This window comes from Hakea prostrata, chromosome 1 (assembly GCF_041222555.1).
Source record: "Hakea prostrata isolate BN-2017 chromosome 1, UWA_Hpros_2, whole genome shotgun sequence".
NCBI lineage: Eukaryota > Viridiplantae > Streptophyta > Magnoliopsida > Proteales > Proteaceae > Hakea > Hakea prostrata.
The window spans coordinates 20,082,380-20,096,272 of NC_142600.1; the positions used below are offsets into that span (position 1 = coordinate 20,082,380).

Below are 13,893 nucleotides of genomic sequence, written 5' to 3' on the forward strand. Positions count from 1 at the left end.
GAAAAGAGAAATGGGAATTATGAGGAGTTGAACGCCCTTTCCAGGTTCGACCTTGCTACTGTTCTGTACATTAACAGCCCAACAAAGTATTTCAATTGTCCGATGCTGAAATCGATCGAGATCAAATCTCAATCACTCGTTTTGATCGAGATATTTTGAAAGCAACAATATTCCAGACTTGATCTCGACCTAAATTTCAACATCGGACAATCTAAGATTGCTTCTTTGGACTGTAGGACAGAAGCTTTTTCGCTCCTGGTTAGCTTTTAAAGATGATTTTCCCTAACCCCTCTACAAGCTTTTGCATGGAACTGTCCCACAATGCTTTGGAATTTAGAACGTTTTTCAAGATTGATCTTTATATGGTTCAATAATATTTTACCAATTCCCATCTTAATTGGCACCTAGCTTCAGATAGATTGTGTTAACTCCTTTTCGAAAATCCAGATCATACTTGAAATGCCTGCTCAATCAAGTAGAAAGTGAGCACATTATCTTAAAATCTGGTAAATCCTTCGAAGAAAGCTTTCAACTAGGGTTGTAAGTTTTGGGCTGGGAACCTGTAATGGAATCAGAACCGGCCTATGGTGACAATTCAAGTGCTTGACTCGGCTCTGTTTCAGCTCTCTCTCACTCACTCTTGCACTTGATCAATGAAGAACTAAGGTATACATTATCTCAATCAGCTAGAAAGTACAAACAACAACTTATCAAGCACTAATCTCTCATGGCAATCCATCCAACAGAAAAAAGAAAAAAAAAGAGAGAGAGACACAAACACACAGAAAGGTGTCTCCTTTATTCCAGCAAAGCTATCGAAGTAAAAACTGAGAGATAGGCCCTTCAGACGATCTTTCTTTTATGTTTTGCTCTACTACTCAATTCCCAATTTCTTCCTCAGCTGCACATAGAAGTGGTATGCCTCTTGTTGGTCAGCAACGGACTTGGACACACTCTCCTTCTCCAAGCACCTTTTACCCCAAGCAGTAAGCTTTGGGCACTCATCTTCTACACTTAGGTTCCCAAATGTGTTGAAGGAGTAAAACATAGAGTAGAAAGGGATGAGGCTCAAATCCATGTAGCCAAACTGCTCTCCCCCGAAGTAAGGCTTCTCTCCAAGTTCCCCTTCCAACAATTTCAAGCATTCTATCAACTCCTTTCCTGCTTCTTTCCCATCTTTTGTCATGATAATCCTCTTCGCACAGTCAAATAGCTACAAGATCAAAATTTAATATTAGAGATGCATGGTTCAGTGATTTTCATATTCCCTTTTTGAAAGGCATTAAACTTAATATGAACAGTATGACATGAATGGTCAATAAATTGACAAGTGATATATAGAGAAGTACTCTAACCTTCTTGTCCACAAAATCAGCCCAAAACCTGGCTTGAGCTTGTTGGTAAGGATCCGAGGGCAGCAAAGGAGAAGTCTTGTTCCAAACTTCGTCAATGTATTGAACAATGACTAGAGATTCGCAGATGGGTTTCCCATTATGGATCAAAACTGGGATCTTCTTATGAACAGGGTTCATCTTCAGAAGTAGGGGACTCTTGTCTTGCAAGCTCTGCTCCATGTACTTGTACTCGATCCCTTTCTCGGCCAAGGCGATTTTCACCCTCACCCCAAAGGGGCTGGGCGAGGTGTTCAACAGAGTTACCTCATCCGCCATCTTTTAGTGATCAGATTCAGATAAGCTACAAGATTAGCAACTTAGAAAATACAGAGAAAGATGTGATTCGATGAGTTGAGAGTACCAGTTTTTATAGATGTGATCCGATGAGTTCAAGACTTGGATGAGGGGCAACGGCAACGTAGTGGTACCACGAAAGCTCATCAAACGCTCATCACTGACCTCACTCGCCTTCGTTGACTTCTTTTTCTTTGACCCAAAAACCAAAAAAAGACTTCTTTCTCAAGTTTGCAAGTTTTCCATTAATACATGTTTTTGTGACTCTGCATAAATGAAAATTCTTGACCTGTTTTCGTGTTGTCTTTGCGAGATTTTTAAATTCTGGAAAGGTGATTATGGACTGGATTCATTGTACCTTGGGTTGTATACTATATAGTATTATTGGCCAGAGGTTGGGCTTTGGTGGAAATTTTTTTTTCATTTTGGCCCGATGTCACTATGAATGAAAGGGAGAGGAAGCGAGTCCGGATCGTCTCCTCCAACTGCATTCGACGACTGTTCACCACGAATTACAGGGGAGCCTATAGAGTATTAGAGTTAGGATGATGGGTTTTATATATTTATTATTATTTGTTTGTGGACTCCACATAATTTGTGGTTGTAAATTGTAATGTGTCCGGGGATGGCACAGAGTGCTTCCCGTAAGGAGAGATGATCCACGCTCGAGTAAGCAAAATAGACCCATCAGGCTTTAGCATTCTTCCTTTTTAAGATTCAAAGCAAGATTAAGGTAAAATTCAGATTTAATCAACCAAAACAAATAGTTGAAATTTACGAATCTACAGCCAATCCATTCTCATGAAATTAAAATGTTGCTATAGGAAAATAAAAATAAAAATAAAAATCAATAAATAAAAATGTTCAACGATTGAGATTTAATCAATCAAAACAAATAGTTGAATTTTAGGAATGTTCAGCCAATCCATTCTCATGACAGTCCTGATACTTTTTTTTTTTACTTAAAAAATTGTAGTAACTTCCTCTTAGAAATCATAAGTTACTCCTTAAAATAGAGATTTTTTTTTGGTAAAATAGAGGATTCTACTCAAATTATTAAAAATAGATTTTTAGAAGTAAATTATTAAAGTAAAAGGAAAAATTACTCCTAAAATGGAGTTATTTGCTCCTAAATGTTTATTGCCCATTTTGTTTTAATGGTTTACTCCCAAAATTCGTTTTTAATAATTTGAGTAAATTCCACTATTTTAGGAGTAAATTATTAAAATAATAATTTAAAGAGTAAGCTATTAAAAAAAACTTTAGCAATAAGATTGTCTAACTAACTTTTAAAAATTCAATTAGAAAACAAAACGTTCTCTAAAAAGGTAAAGAAGACAATTAAATTTTATACAAAAAAGACTTTACTAGAAGGATAATTTGGATAGTTTATAGAAAAATAGTGGTTCAGTAGGATGTCAATTTGTAGTCCGAATTGTTAAAACTGAACCGCACCGGCCCAAACCGAATCTTAATGGGCTATGTTTGGGCTGAGGGTAGCCAAGCCCGCACCAACTCGAAACCAAACCGAAACCCGTTATAGCCCGTTCTACAACCTGTTTTGTAATTTTACATTCAATAATATTACCACTGTGTAGTTAGTATAGACAATTAAAAACATTATTGTATGAATTCAAAGATAAAATAGTCATTCTACTACTTAATATCTAGGTTCTTGATTTCTATAGGATGGGAGGATTTTTTTAATGGAAATTGATCAATAACAACTTTGCTTTTCATAGAATTTTGGCTTTTGTTGTAGGATGTTCAATTATTTTTTTTTTCACACCATAAACCGTTAGTCAACTCGAGTCTAAACCGTTAGCCCGAACCCAAACCGCATCAAACCAAAACCGGTCCGAAACCGTTATTTTGCTAATGGGCCGTTTTTGAGCTAGGTGTTTTTCAGCCCAAAAATGTTAAGCCCAGCCCGAAATCGCACCGTTGACACTCCTATATTTGGGCAGAAGAAAAATTAACAGTAAATGAGAATTTGTAAATATTTTAAAATATTTTTTTTTTTGAAAACATCTGATTAAGTAAACCATTTTAAAAATCAACAGGTCTAATAAATTAGTTTTTTTTTTTTTTTTTTCTTTTTGGTGGGGGTTACCGGTCAATTTTGTTAGAGGATCACATTGTTTTCCGTTAAGAGGGAGGTGATCCAAACTCATTTCTAACGCCACGCCCACCCCAGGCGTGTCAATTAGTTTCGTGTCCAGGGGATGTAATCTGTCATGTTCTTGGGATTTTTATCCGCTCCGGTTCTGACACGGTCCAGTTTCCTACTATTGACCGTTAGATCATTGACATCTGTTTTATTCTGATCGTGTGGTTACTATTATTTCAACTCTTAACCACTTCTTCCTTACTTTTTTTCTCTCTTGTTTCGGTGCTTGCGGTCTCCCTCCTCACCTCCGGCAACACGATGACAGTCTCCCTCTTCAGCTCCGGCAACACCTATTGATTTTGAGCACTTGAGACTCGATCTAGGAGGGAGACAATGGAGCGACGATTTGGGCAAGAAAAGAGATGGAAAAAGATTCGATTAAGTGCTTGGATTTATGTGGTTTGAAGGGGCATGTTTTGGGGTTGATTTGTGCATACCAACTCTTACAGGAGTTCTCTTTTGATGCATGAGTGAAGCAGAAACAACCACATATGATTGGGAGGGAATGTTGTGCTAATTATTTTTGCACTGTAGATCTGAAAATTTGAAAATAAAGACTAACCTGGCATCCAAACTTGAGAAAAACTCAAAGAGGAGCAGCAAGCGAAACGGGAGAGAGATTTGGAACACTCAAACCTCTCCACTACCCCTCCATCTCCATGTTTCTGAAAACTTAGGCTCTATGTGCCCTAAGTAGCCCATTTATTCCTGAGAGATTTGTTCTAAAAAATGGGGTTCAGCTCTTCTTGACTGCTGTGTTGATTCTTGTTAGATTTGGCTTCCACCGCCCTTCTATTACTCTTAATTCAACCTAGATTCATTTGTTATGAAAAGAAGAAAACCCAACAACAATTTAAAAAGAAACCGCCCGCACCAGCCTAGAAACCCCAGGAACTATTCCAACACTGATCGGGGCCAGACAACACCACCTCCCACCCAAAACAGGACGAGAGGAGGGGCGGGGGAACGGACGCCGAGGGAGGAGGGAGAGCAAGCACCAGAAACAAGAGAGAGAAAGGTAAAGAAGAAGGGAAGAGTTGAAAAACGAACCAACGACAGAATAAAAAGAGCCAGATCAACGGTCAACAGAGGAACGGACGGCAGAACGGAGCGGAAAAAACCAGCTGAAGTGGATGGGCATCACCCAACGACTAAATCAAAGGGCACGCAACAGGCAGTTTTAAGTTTCGTCTGTTTTCGGGAGATTTGTTTGCGACAGCCTTGGGGGGTTAGGCCCATGATTGACATTAAAAATTTTAAAAGCGTGTGGAATTCCACCCTCTTCAATCTTGATTTCATCCTCAATTTCACTCCTAATCTCATCATCACTTGTATCATAAGCATATATCTTTGGTTTCTGGTCTAGGGAACATTTTGTTCTCCTTGAAGGTATCTCCATCTGAATCAGAACTTGAAGCAAATGCAGATCTTGAGTGGTGGGCTACTTGACTCATCATGATTGTTATCTGTGATTTTTCTCTTGAGAGTTCCATTGCAGCCTTTGCGGTAGCAGATTCAAAAGCAGCTTGGCTACAAAGACAACATCTTGGTATTGTTTCCTTGTCTTCAAGGGTTCAGAGAATTCCTCATCACTACCTAACACCTCTGTCAAACGATCTACCTCATCCTCATGCTTGGGCAGGTTCTACTTCTGGTTCACCTTCACCTCAGTGGTCACAGGAAGACTCCTCTTAAATTAAGCTTTAAAGTGATTCCTTTTTTAGAAGCAATTTCTTTTAGCTGCTTCATTTTGATATCCAAACTGGGTTGTCAAGTTGAGAGCTTCTGAATGACCTTTGTGTTAAAAAGGACAAACAAATGACAAATTGTAGAAAAAAAAAGAAGAAAAAAAAAAAGTTAAACTAATCCAACCGAAAGGTTCACAAGGACTACATGCATTACAAAAATCCACCAATCTCAAAATCATTCAGGTCATATAAGATGGGTTGCAACTTCAACCCTGTGTTCTTTCAAACAAGAAGCAAACTTCATTAAACTATGCATACTATAAGCTATACTATCATGCACAAGGGAGAAGATGATGAGAAAGAGAGAGAAGATTAAACCGGGGCTGCTAGTTGTCCTATCCCGCCCACACTAGAGATGAAAACAAGTAAAGGGGTTTTCAATTTTGAAGTCTGGGTTTACCATATGGTTTGTTTGGTTCGGAAAACCCAACCCGTCGGTCCAAATTAAAGCCACATAAACTTGGTCAGCATCACTTAAAATGACTTTTGTTGCACATGCTGATAATTGATGCTGGAGTTTAATTATAAGTTTTGATATCCAATTGTTTATTGCTCAGACATAAGCACTGATCTCAAGCAAAATCCATCTTAGGTTGATAGGATTTTAGTTTTTTCTTTTCTTTTTTTAAATATTTTAATATTTTTACTTGTAAACCCCCTATAATTTGTGGTTGTATAGCCGTCAAGGAGATGATCCACACTCAAGGAAAATGAGCATGATTTATTTGTTTAGCAATTCTATCAAATAAGTGTATAAGAAAACAACAAGATGGTTAAGTTGATGTGTGTCAACGAACCATAGACATCCCTAATAGCACTTCTAATTTGAATGCGAATTAGCCTCCGAGATACAACAACCATAATAGCTTTCTATAAATGAGCACTTTGCTTACTAACAATTTCTTACAGTTTTTCAAGATAGTACTCAAATTGTAAACTAAAAGCATAATGATTATAATTTAAGTCAATAGAGAAAGAGAGAGGGGAAAGAATGGATTGAAGAAACTCTAACCTTATATAGGATGAAACCTCTAAGTAGAAAGGTACACTTTTAGGTGGAAGAGACATGTCTTCCTCAAGAAATGGCTTTAAGAGACAGCAAATGTGTCTGTTTGTGTAAAAACATACCTATATTAGATTGAAACCCAATGAATATGGGGATCCTAAACGGATTAACCCATTTAAATATCCATATAATTAATAAATCGGCTTGCAAACTATAGAACCAAATTAAGCCACGCCACATCATGCTTAATAAGAGTTGTGATATTTTCTTAAAACTTATTTTCCTTGCAAAATCAACAATTACTAATAGACGGTAGGGAGGACGAACAAAAAAATTTCTGACAAGGTGGGCAGTTTCCGGTGATGTGTGGGTAGATGATTATTGACCTTCACCCACCTAAGAGTTAGGTAAGGGAAGTTATTTAAGGGTATTTGAATAATTTGAATTACAAATTTTAAATGAGTTAATGGGGGAAGGGCATTTATGTCATTTTTTATTCACTTAATAGGAAAAAATAACTGTGGGCAATTTGTAATTTTTCAAGTGCCTATCAAGTAATTTAAGGCATAATAGTGGACGTTCATTAGTTTCACCTCAATAATAATAGATGCCATATAAAAAACTCTTACTAATAAAAAATGCCACTCAGAATTTCTTGCTGCCTGTCCCAACATCGTTTGTGTGGATCCTGTCTACAACATGAAACTATGTGTTCCTGGGTTATCAAGTTTTTGGTTATTGACCTCTCATGTGGCTCTCTCCTTGTGGACTGTACTAGATTTTCTCTCCCTCTTGCTGCCTGTCCCAACTCCCAACACTCTTGTGTAGATCGGAGCTGTGCGTTCCTGGGTTATCAAGCTATTGCCCTCTCCTACGGCTATCATGTAATTTTAGGCATAATAGTGGGAGGTCATTAGTTTCACTCCAATAATAATGGATGCCATATAAAATTCTTACTAATAAAAGGCACACAGAAAATCCCTTGCTGCCTATCCCAACACCAGTTGGGTGGATTCTGTGGCTGGGGTATCAAGTTATTGCCCTCTCCTGTGGCTCTCTCCTTGTGGACTTTTCTCTCCCTCTTGCTGCCTGTCCCAACACCCGTTGTGTGGATCCTGTCAACAACACGAAACTATGTGTTCCTGAATTGAATTATCAAGCTATTGCCCTCTCCAGCAGCTCTCTCCTTGTGGGTACTAAATTTTGTCTCCCACTTGCTGCCTGTCCCAACACCGGTTGTGTGAATCTGGATCCCATCTACAACACGTAACTGTGTGTTCCTGGGTTATCAAGCTATTTCCCTCTATAGGCAAGCATGCAAGCCTGAGGAAACAACTGCCAAAAAAAAAAAAAAAGCTTCTCTTTTATATGTTGGTTTATGCTGTTCTCAACAATATCATATCTTTCAGACGGACTTCAATTCGACAACTTCCTAGTCTTTGATCAACAACCTATATTTAGTTCTATGAAAATTTATTGAAAAAAATCAGTATGACTATTGCGAATATGTTTGTCAGTCTGCTACATGCTAAAATTCTACCTGAAAAAATAGAAATTGGATAGACCAAGAAGTTACAAAAAATCGAGGCTCTTCACCACGATTCTATATATCGAAAGGAGTTAGGGGTCTGTCTTCTGCAGTTCAGTAACTCAAAAAGCCTGAACCAAATCTTCAAAAGCTGCAAGTTTCTTCTAAAAAAAAATAATACTTGCAGGCTGAATCAAATTGGTGCTCTCTGCTACTATGATGCGATGATGTGCAAAATAATTCTTCTGGCTCCCAGGCAAGCTCCACCGACTCAAAGAAATCGATCAAATTGAATTACCATGACACTGATGTCATCAGCTGAGCCTCTTGCTACAGAAAGCTCCACAAGCTTTCTACACGCAGACATCAACTCTGGCTTATCAGTGCCAACGCTGAGAGGACGAACTATGTCCACAGCTTCTTGATTCTCAACCTGGAAAAATAAGAACAGAACCATTTTGAGTTGCGAGGTTCAAATAATATAACTAGAGAATAATTGAAGAATACTATGGAGGAAAATAAATAGAAAGGAGAAAAATCAAAGACGTTACCTTATCCCATAGGCCATCAGAAGCTAGAATTAAGAACTCGCATTCTGGTCTAATCTTTAAAATTTTTGTCTCTGGTTCTGCTGTTACCCATTGCTTAAGGGATCGATCTCCAATCCCTCTTGATACAGCTAGAGTCCCCTGTAACCTCCACATACCATGACAATTATCTACATAGCCACCCTGAAAACATAATTGCAGCAGATACATCAGTCACAATCCAAACAAAATTCTGGTTTGCACCAAATTGTGATTCCCATTTGGGTTAAGGAAGATGACCAGAAACGTAAGCTTACCAGGGCTTCGATCCTCTCCTTTTCATCCACCCTCGAAGGCCGGTGATCTGAAGTAAGGGCTTCTGCAATCCCTCCTCTGCTCATAACAGCACGACAATCACCAGCGTTAGAAACGACGAGATCACCTTTAACGATCAGTGCTGTTACACTGCAAGTCCCACCACGGAGGTCCTCTTTCAAGAACTCTGCGTCTGTGGTGAGGTACCCAATTTTAACAGCTTCCTCAACTTCGTCTCCTCCCCTCCTCGTAAATTCATCTAAAATATTCTTATCCAAATTCTCCGCTGCAAATTCTGCAGCTTTTGCACCTCCGTGCCCATCAAAGACACCAAAGAAAGCCTGCAATTATAAACACCAGAGAAAAAAAAATCAATTTCGGATGTAATGACGCAGAAAGCGGGGAAAATCCATATTTTGACCAGTTCTCCCTAATTTCTTAATCAATTTTCTATACTTTTTTTTTCCCATTCGACAGAGAAGAAGAAAACACCACCGGTCCACCATACCTGTCTGTTATCTCCTTGGAGATCAAGGACCGCAGAATATCGGTCCTCCATGGCTTCTCTTCTCCCCTTCTTACAGTAAACAGAGACACCATCCCTCTCAAATTCCAACTCTTTCAGGAGCTCCTCCGGCGCAGGAGTTGTTGTGCCGGCAAAACTCAAAGCAGAAATTGGAATGTCGATCTTGGTCGGTCTTTTTCTCTTCAAAAGCGACGTCGGTGAAGTCTCGCTCTTTGGAGGCCTAAATCCACTCAGTGGCTTCTGAAACCGTAGCCTGAAAGGCGAAGACGGTGAAGCACAAGAAGAAGAAGGAGACCCACAAGATGAAGAAGCCATCGCAGCCGAAGATGATCCATGATGATGATTCAGGTTTAGAGATATAGCGTCCGGTGACGACGAAGTACAGGTCTTGCAAAAGAGAGAAGAAGAAACCCTAGACGTCGTCGGTGAAAAAACAGGTGAATTCACCACTGCAACGGCACAAGACATCGTATTGGCTCGTTCTCGTTGTGTTGTTTGTTGCTTTTGCTCTGAAAAAATTGTAGTTCTTTCTCTGGTTTAGATTGTTTGATGCCGTGAAATGGTGCAAGAGATGGTATTTAAAGGAAAAATGAAAAAATGAGTCAAAGTCAAAAGCAGAGAGAGAAATAGCAATAAAATACGTGGTAATGGCAAATTTTCGAACACGATTTCCATTTTTTGAAGTTACAGAAATCTTTATTTAACGTTTAAAAAACTCATTCAATGGTCAATAGCGCCTTTATGGGCTTTATTCAGCTCTCCTCACTCAGTCCTCTTCTCAATTCTTAGTGGGGAAGGTTCTGTGATGTACAGGTGTCTGGTTTTTATTGGTTAGATATTCAATGGCCAGCTTACCGTTGCCGGTGCGAGAAATGGACGGTTTCCCCCAAAAAAAATCAAATTGAAAAAAGCGAGATATACGGAATATTGACGAAAAATCTTAACGTTTTATGACCGTTACATATCCGTTACTTGACACGTGGGAAGAGATTAGAGCAGCCACGATTATTAATAGCCGTAGATTAGTTCAGGTTCACAGACTCAGGAGTGTGGAGGACACAAGCCATGAGAAGCCACTGCGACCTGGTCTCTGCTGTCAAGGGTGTTTTCGTCTTTTCAAAAGAGTCAAACAACGTGTCAACATCGATATGGGACTAGAAAATTAATTTGGATTCTTGATTTTCAAAACAATGAGCGCAACCATAATGATAATTTTATGGATGAGTTCTAATCTGGTAGTAATAATTGCAGAAGTTCATGAACAGTGTATATTTGAATGGTTAGGAAACATTCAACGAGAAATTTCCTGGTTAAGCAAGAAGATTCCATATATATATATATTGAAGAATTAGTCATAAAAATGTAAGGTGTATAGGGTCTCTATTTTGGGTGATAAGGTTTCAAATTTCAATCTATCCATTATATTATATCCAAAAGAAAAATTATCCATTTTGGCTGTAACCTATATATGCCATGGCACTCAAGGGTAGAGAAGCATTGCTAACTAGAGCCGGCATTGATAAGGAATGTGTCAATGATGGATTAGTTGGGTGGTTAAAAGGTCAAACTCCCCTAGGGAGATCTTGGGATCGCACCCATCTAGCAACACCTATATTAGTAATATACTCCGCCTTAATATAAACTCGCCGACAATATTTCCCAAAAACTCATATAAGAATACAAGAAATAACAAGATAGACTCTGGTTTCTATAGTGCCAATCATCCCCCACACACCTCACGATATTCCCTCCTTAGCCTACGGCTGCCCACAAGACTCTCCAAAATATTTTCATTCCTCTCTCTTCTCTCTTTCCCTCTATTTATTATCTCAAATAAACCCTAACTAACCCTCATTCAACATGGCTTCATCCCTAGGGTCCTAACACTACCGACCCCTTGAAAATCACATTGTCCCCAAGGTGATGGAATTGTTGAACTTTAGTCGTATGATGGTGCCGCATAACCGTAGTAATTCAATATCGTCCTCCCAGGTTGAAAAACACACCCACTGCTCAAAATTAGACTTGGAGCAAAGCGTTTGGTCTGGAAGCATTTTTTTTTTGCAAATTTTTCCTTGCTTTTTTGACTTTATGGCCCTTGTTTCATGTGTAAAATATGAGTACTTACAACCGGCCCCCCCCCCCCCCCAATTAGATAAAAAAAAAATTAACAATGAAGATAAATGGGTAAAAAGGTCATTATGTTTTGTGATTTTTCACTTGTTTTTAATGTTACAAAAAATTAGAGACCTGTTTGAGAATCCACTAAAAAACAGTAATTAATAGATCAACTAAAACCTATTTTACTTGAAGTAATTTTTAAAATATAATTTGAAATTTAAGAAAATTTGTACTTGAAGAAACAATTTTGACACAACTAACTATTAGCAAAAGTTGGGCACAAGTTAAGTTAAAGAGGATTACCAACGAAAAGAAAGTTTGGAAAAAGTGAAGATTACAAAAAAAAAAAGAGCATACATGGAATTTGGGAAAGTGTGGATAAAGTGAAAGAAGTAAAAAAAAAAAGAGCATACATGGAAATTGGCACTTGAAATCTTGAATGCAAGAATTCTAATATAATGTTTTTACTTTTAAGTCTCTTCTCAAAAGCGTGGAGGACACAAGCCATGAGAAACCACCGTGACCAGGCCTTTGCTCTCAAGGGTGTTTTTATCTTTTAAAAGAGGTCAAACAAACGTGCATATGGAAATGGAAAATTAAACTGGTTTCTTGATTTTCAAAACCATGAGCGCATCCATAATGATAATATTGTGGATGAGTCCTCCAAATCATCTGGGTAATTGAATCTGGTAGTTATAACTGTTTAAGTTCATGAACAGTGTATATTTTAATAGCGGCTTGGAAACATTCAAGGAGATATTACCTGATTAAGCAAGAAGATTTCATATATGGTGATGAATTAGTCATAAAATGGTCACCCAAAAAAAAAAAATAATAATAATTAGTCATAAAATGTAAGGTGTCTAAATTCTCTATTTTGGGTGACAAAGTTCCAAATTTCAATCAATTCATTTTGTTCTACTAAAAAAATAATAATAATAATCTATCATTTTACGTGTAAGCTATGTATGGCATGCCTTAAACCTCATTTTCTTTTTGGATGGAGAAGTATCGCGGACATAATATACATAGAACCAACCCTATAAATTATAGGAGAAAAAGGAAATCCGTATAAATTGTGCACTGAAAAAAGATAAAAGAGAAAAAGTGTAAATTGGTTATCTTGCTCGTAACTGTGCCTACGTGTCAAGGGCGGAGCTACCCCAGGCCAGGGTATTTATGAAACTATTTGATGTGAAACTATTTCTAGTGTTTTGAAGTAAAAATACTTGACCTGGTAGTTTTTTTTTTTTTTTTTAATTTTTTTTTATATTAGTAATATAAATTTTGTAATCATTATTCAATCTCTATCAATGTCCTTCTCGGTGTTAAATCTTGACTTCGCTACACCTTAGCAGTTCTCCCCTACCCCAGTGGAAATAAGTCCACTTCTCATGTCACTCTATACATCACAATAGCTTTCTGGTAAGATACAAGACATGATTTTACCAACCCATTTTGAATGTAAACCACCTGTATGTTTTAAATGATTGACCACATTGAAGAGCAATTTTTTATATTTTCTATACTTCTATTTATTGGCCAAGTATTTGTACCAGTTTTAAAAGAAAATAAAAGAAACAGCTCTATATACAAGCGTAGAAGTGAGTTCAAAAGCAAATTTCAAATGGCATAAAAGTGCTACCTAACATCAAATGCTTTTCACCACATTCCAAGCCACACCATGAGAGGCCTATATTTTGTACACTATCCACCGTTATTTAAATTGAATAATCTGAAGTGTTCTGTTAAGAGGAAGATTTAGAATCAATCAAAGTGGAGATAGCACAAGTGAAAATGAGATTAGGGACTACTTAGTTTGGAATAGGATTCTATCTCAATTATGCAACCTTCTTTTTTACAGGAAAATTGAAGCTAGAATTGCTTTACATGATGTTTGATTCATTAAGATCAGACCAAACCTCTTATATAAAGTGTACATGAGATTCAGGCAAAAACAGGTGACTAATTAAAAGCCATGTGTCTTGGCCACCAAATCTCATTTATTGGATCAGATTTGGAAAATCATATGCAATGATGTTAGCTCTAGGCGGATATCCTTTTTGCACCTTAAGCTCCTCGTAGATATCCCAAAGAACAGGTACATTGTTGTTATTTAGGTCTTGAATCTTGATCAAGGTGCAAAGTTTCGGCAAATTCTGTCATATATCGAGGGAAATATTGGCTAGTTTCGACCAGATTTCGACTCCCCATTTCGGAGGGTATTTTAGGTCATTTTGACCCCAAATTTGGTGTCCAGTTTG

At 37.8% G+C, this 13,893-nt stretch overlaps 2 protein-coding genes across 2 annotated transcripts; both read right to left on the reverse strand.

Annotated features, from left to right (window-relative positions):
* Positions 1–654: 654 nt before the first annotated feature.
* On the reverse strand, positions 655–1,751 carry LOC149028159 (putative glutathione S-transferase). The gene is made up of 2 exons (XM_089147762.1): positions 1,356–1,751; positions 655–1,213 (listed from the first exon to the last, which is right to left on the reverse strand). The coding sequence occupies exons 1-2, from the start codon at positions 1,668–1,670 to the stop codon at positions 875–877; spliced, it is 654 nt and encodes a 217-aa protein (XP_089003888.1). The 5' UTR covers positions 1,671–1,751; the 3' UTR covers positions 655–874.
* A 5,262-nt stretch (positions 1,752–7,013) lies between these two features.
* Positions 7,014–10,191, reverse strand: LOC149028160 (putative protein phosphatase 2C 25). Its single transcript, XM_089168900.1, has 4 exons — positions 9,491–10,191; positions 8,985–9,323; positions 8,692–8,871; positions 7,014–8,573 (listed from the first exon to the last, which is right to left on the reverse strand). Exons 1-4 carry the CDS (start codon positions 9,974–9,976, stop codon positions 8,412–8,414), a joined length of 1,167 nt encoding a protein of 388 aa, XP_089025026.1. The 5' UTR covers positions 9,977–10,191; the 3' UTR covers positions 7,014–8,411.
* Positions 10,192–13,893: the final 3,702 nt, after the last annotated feature.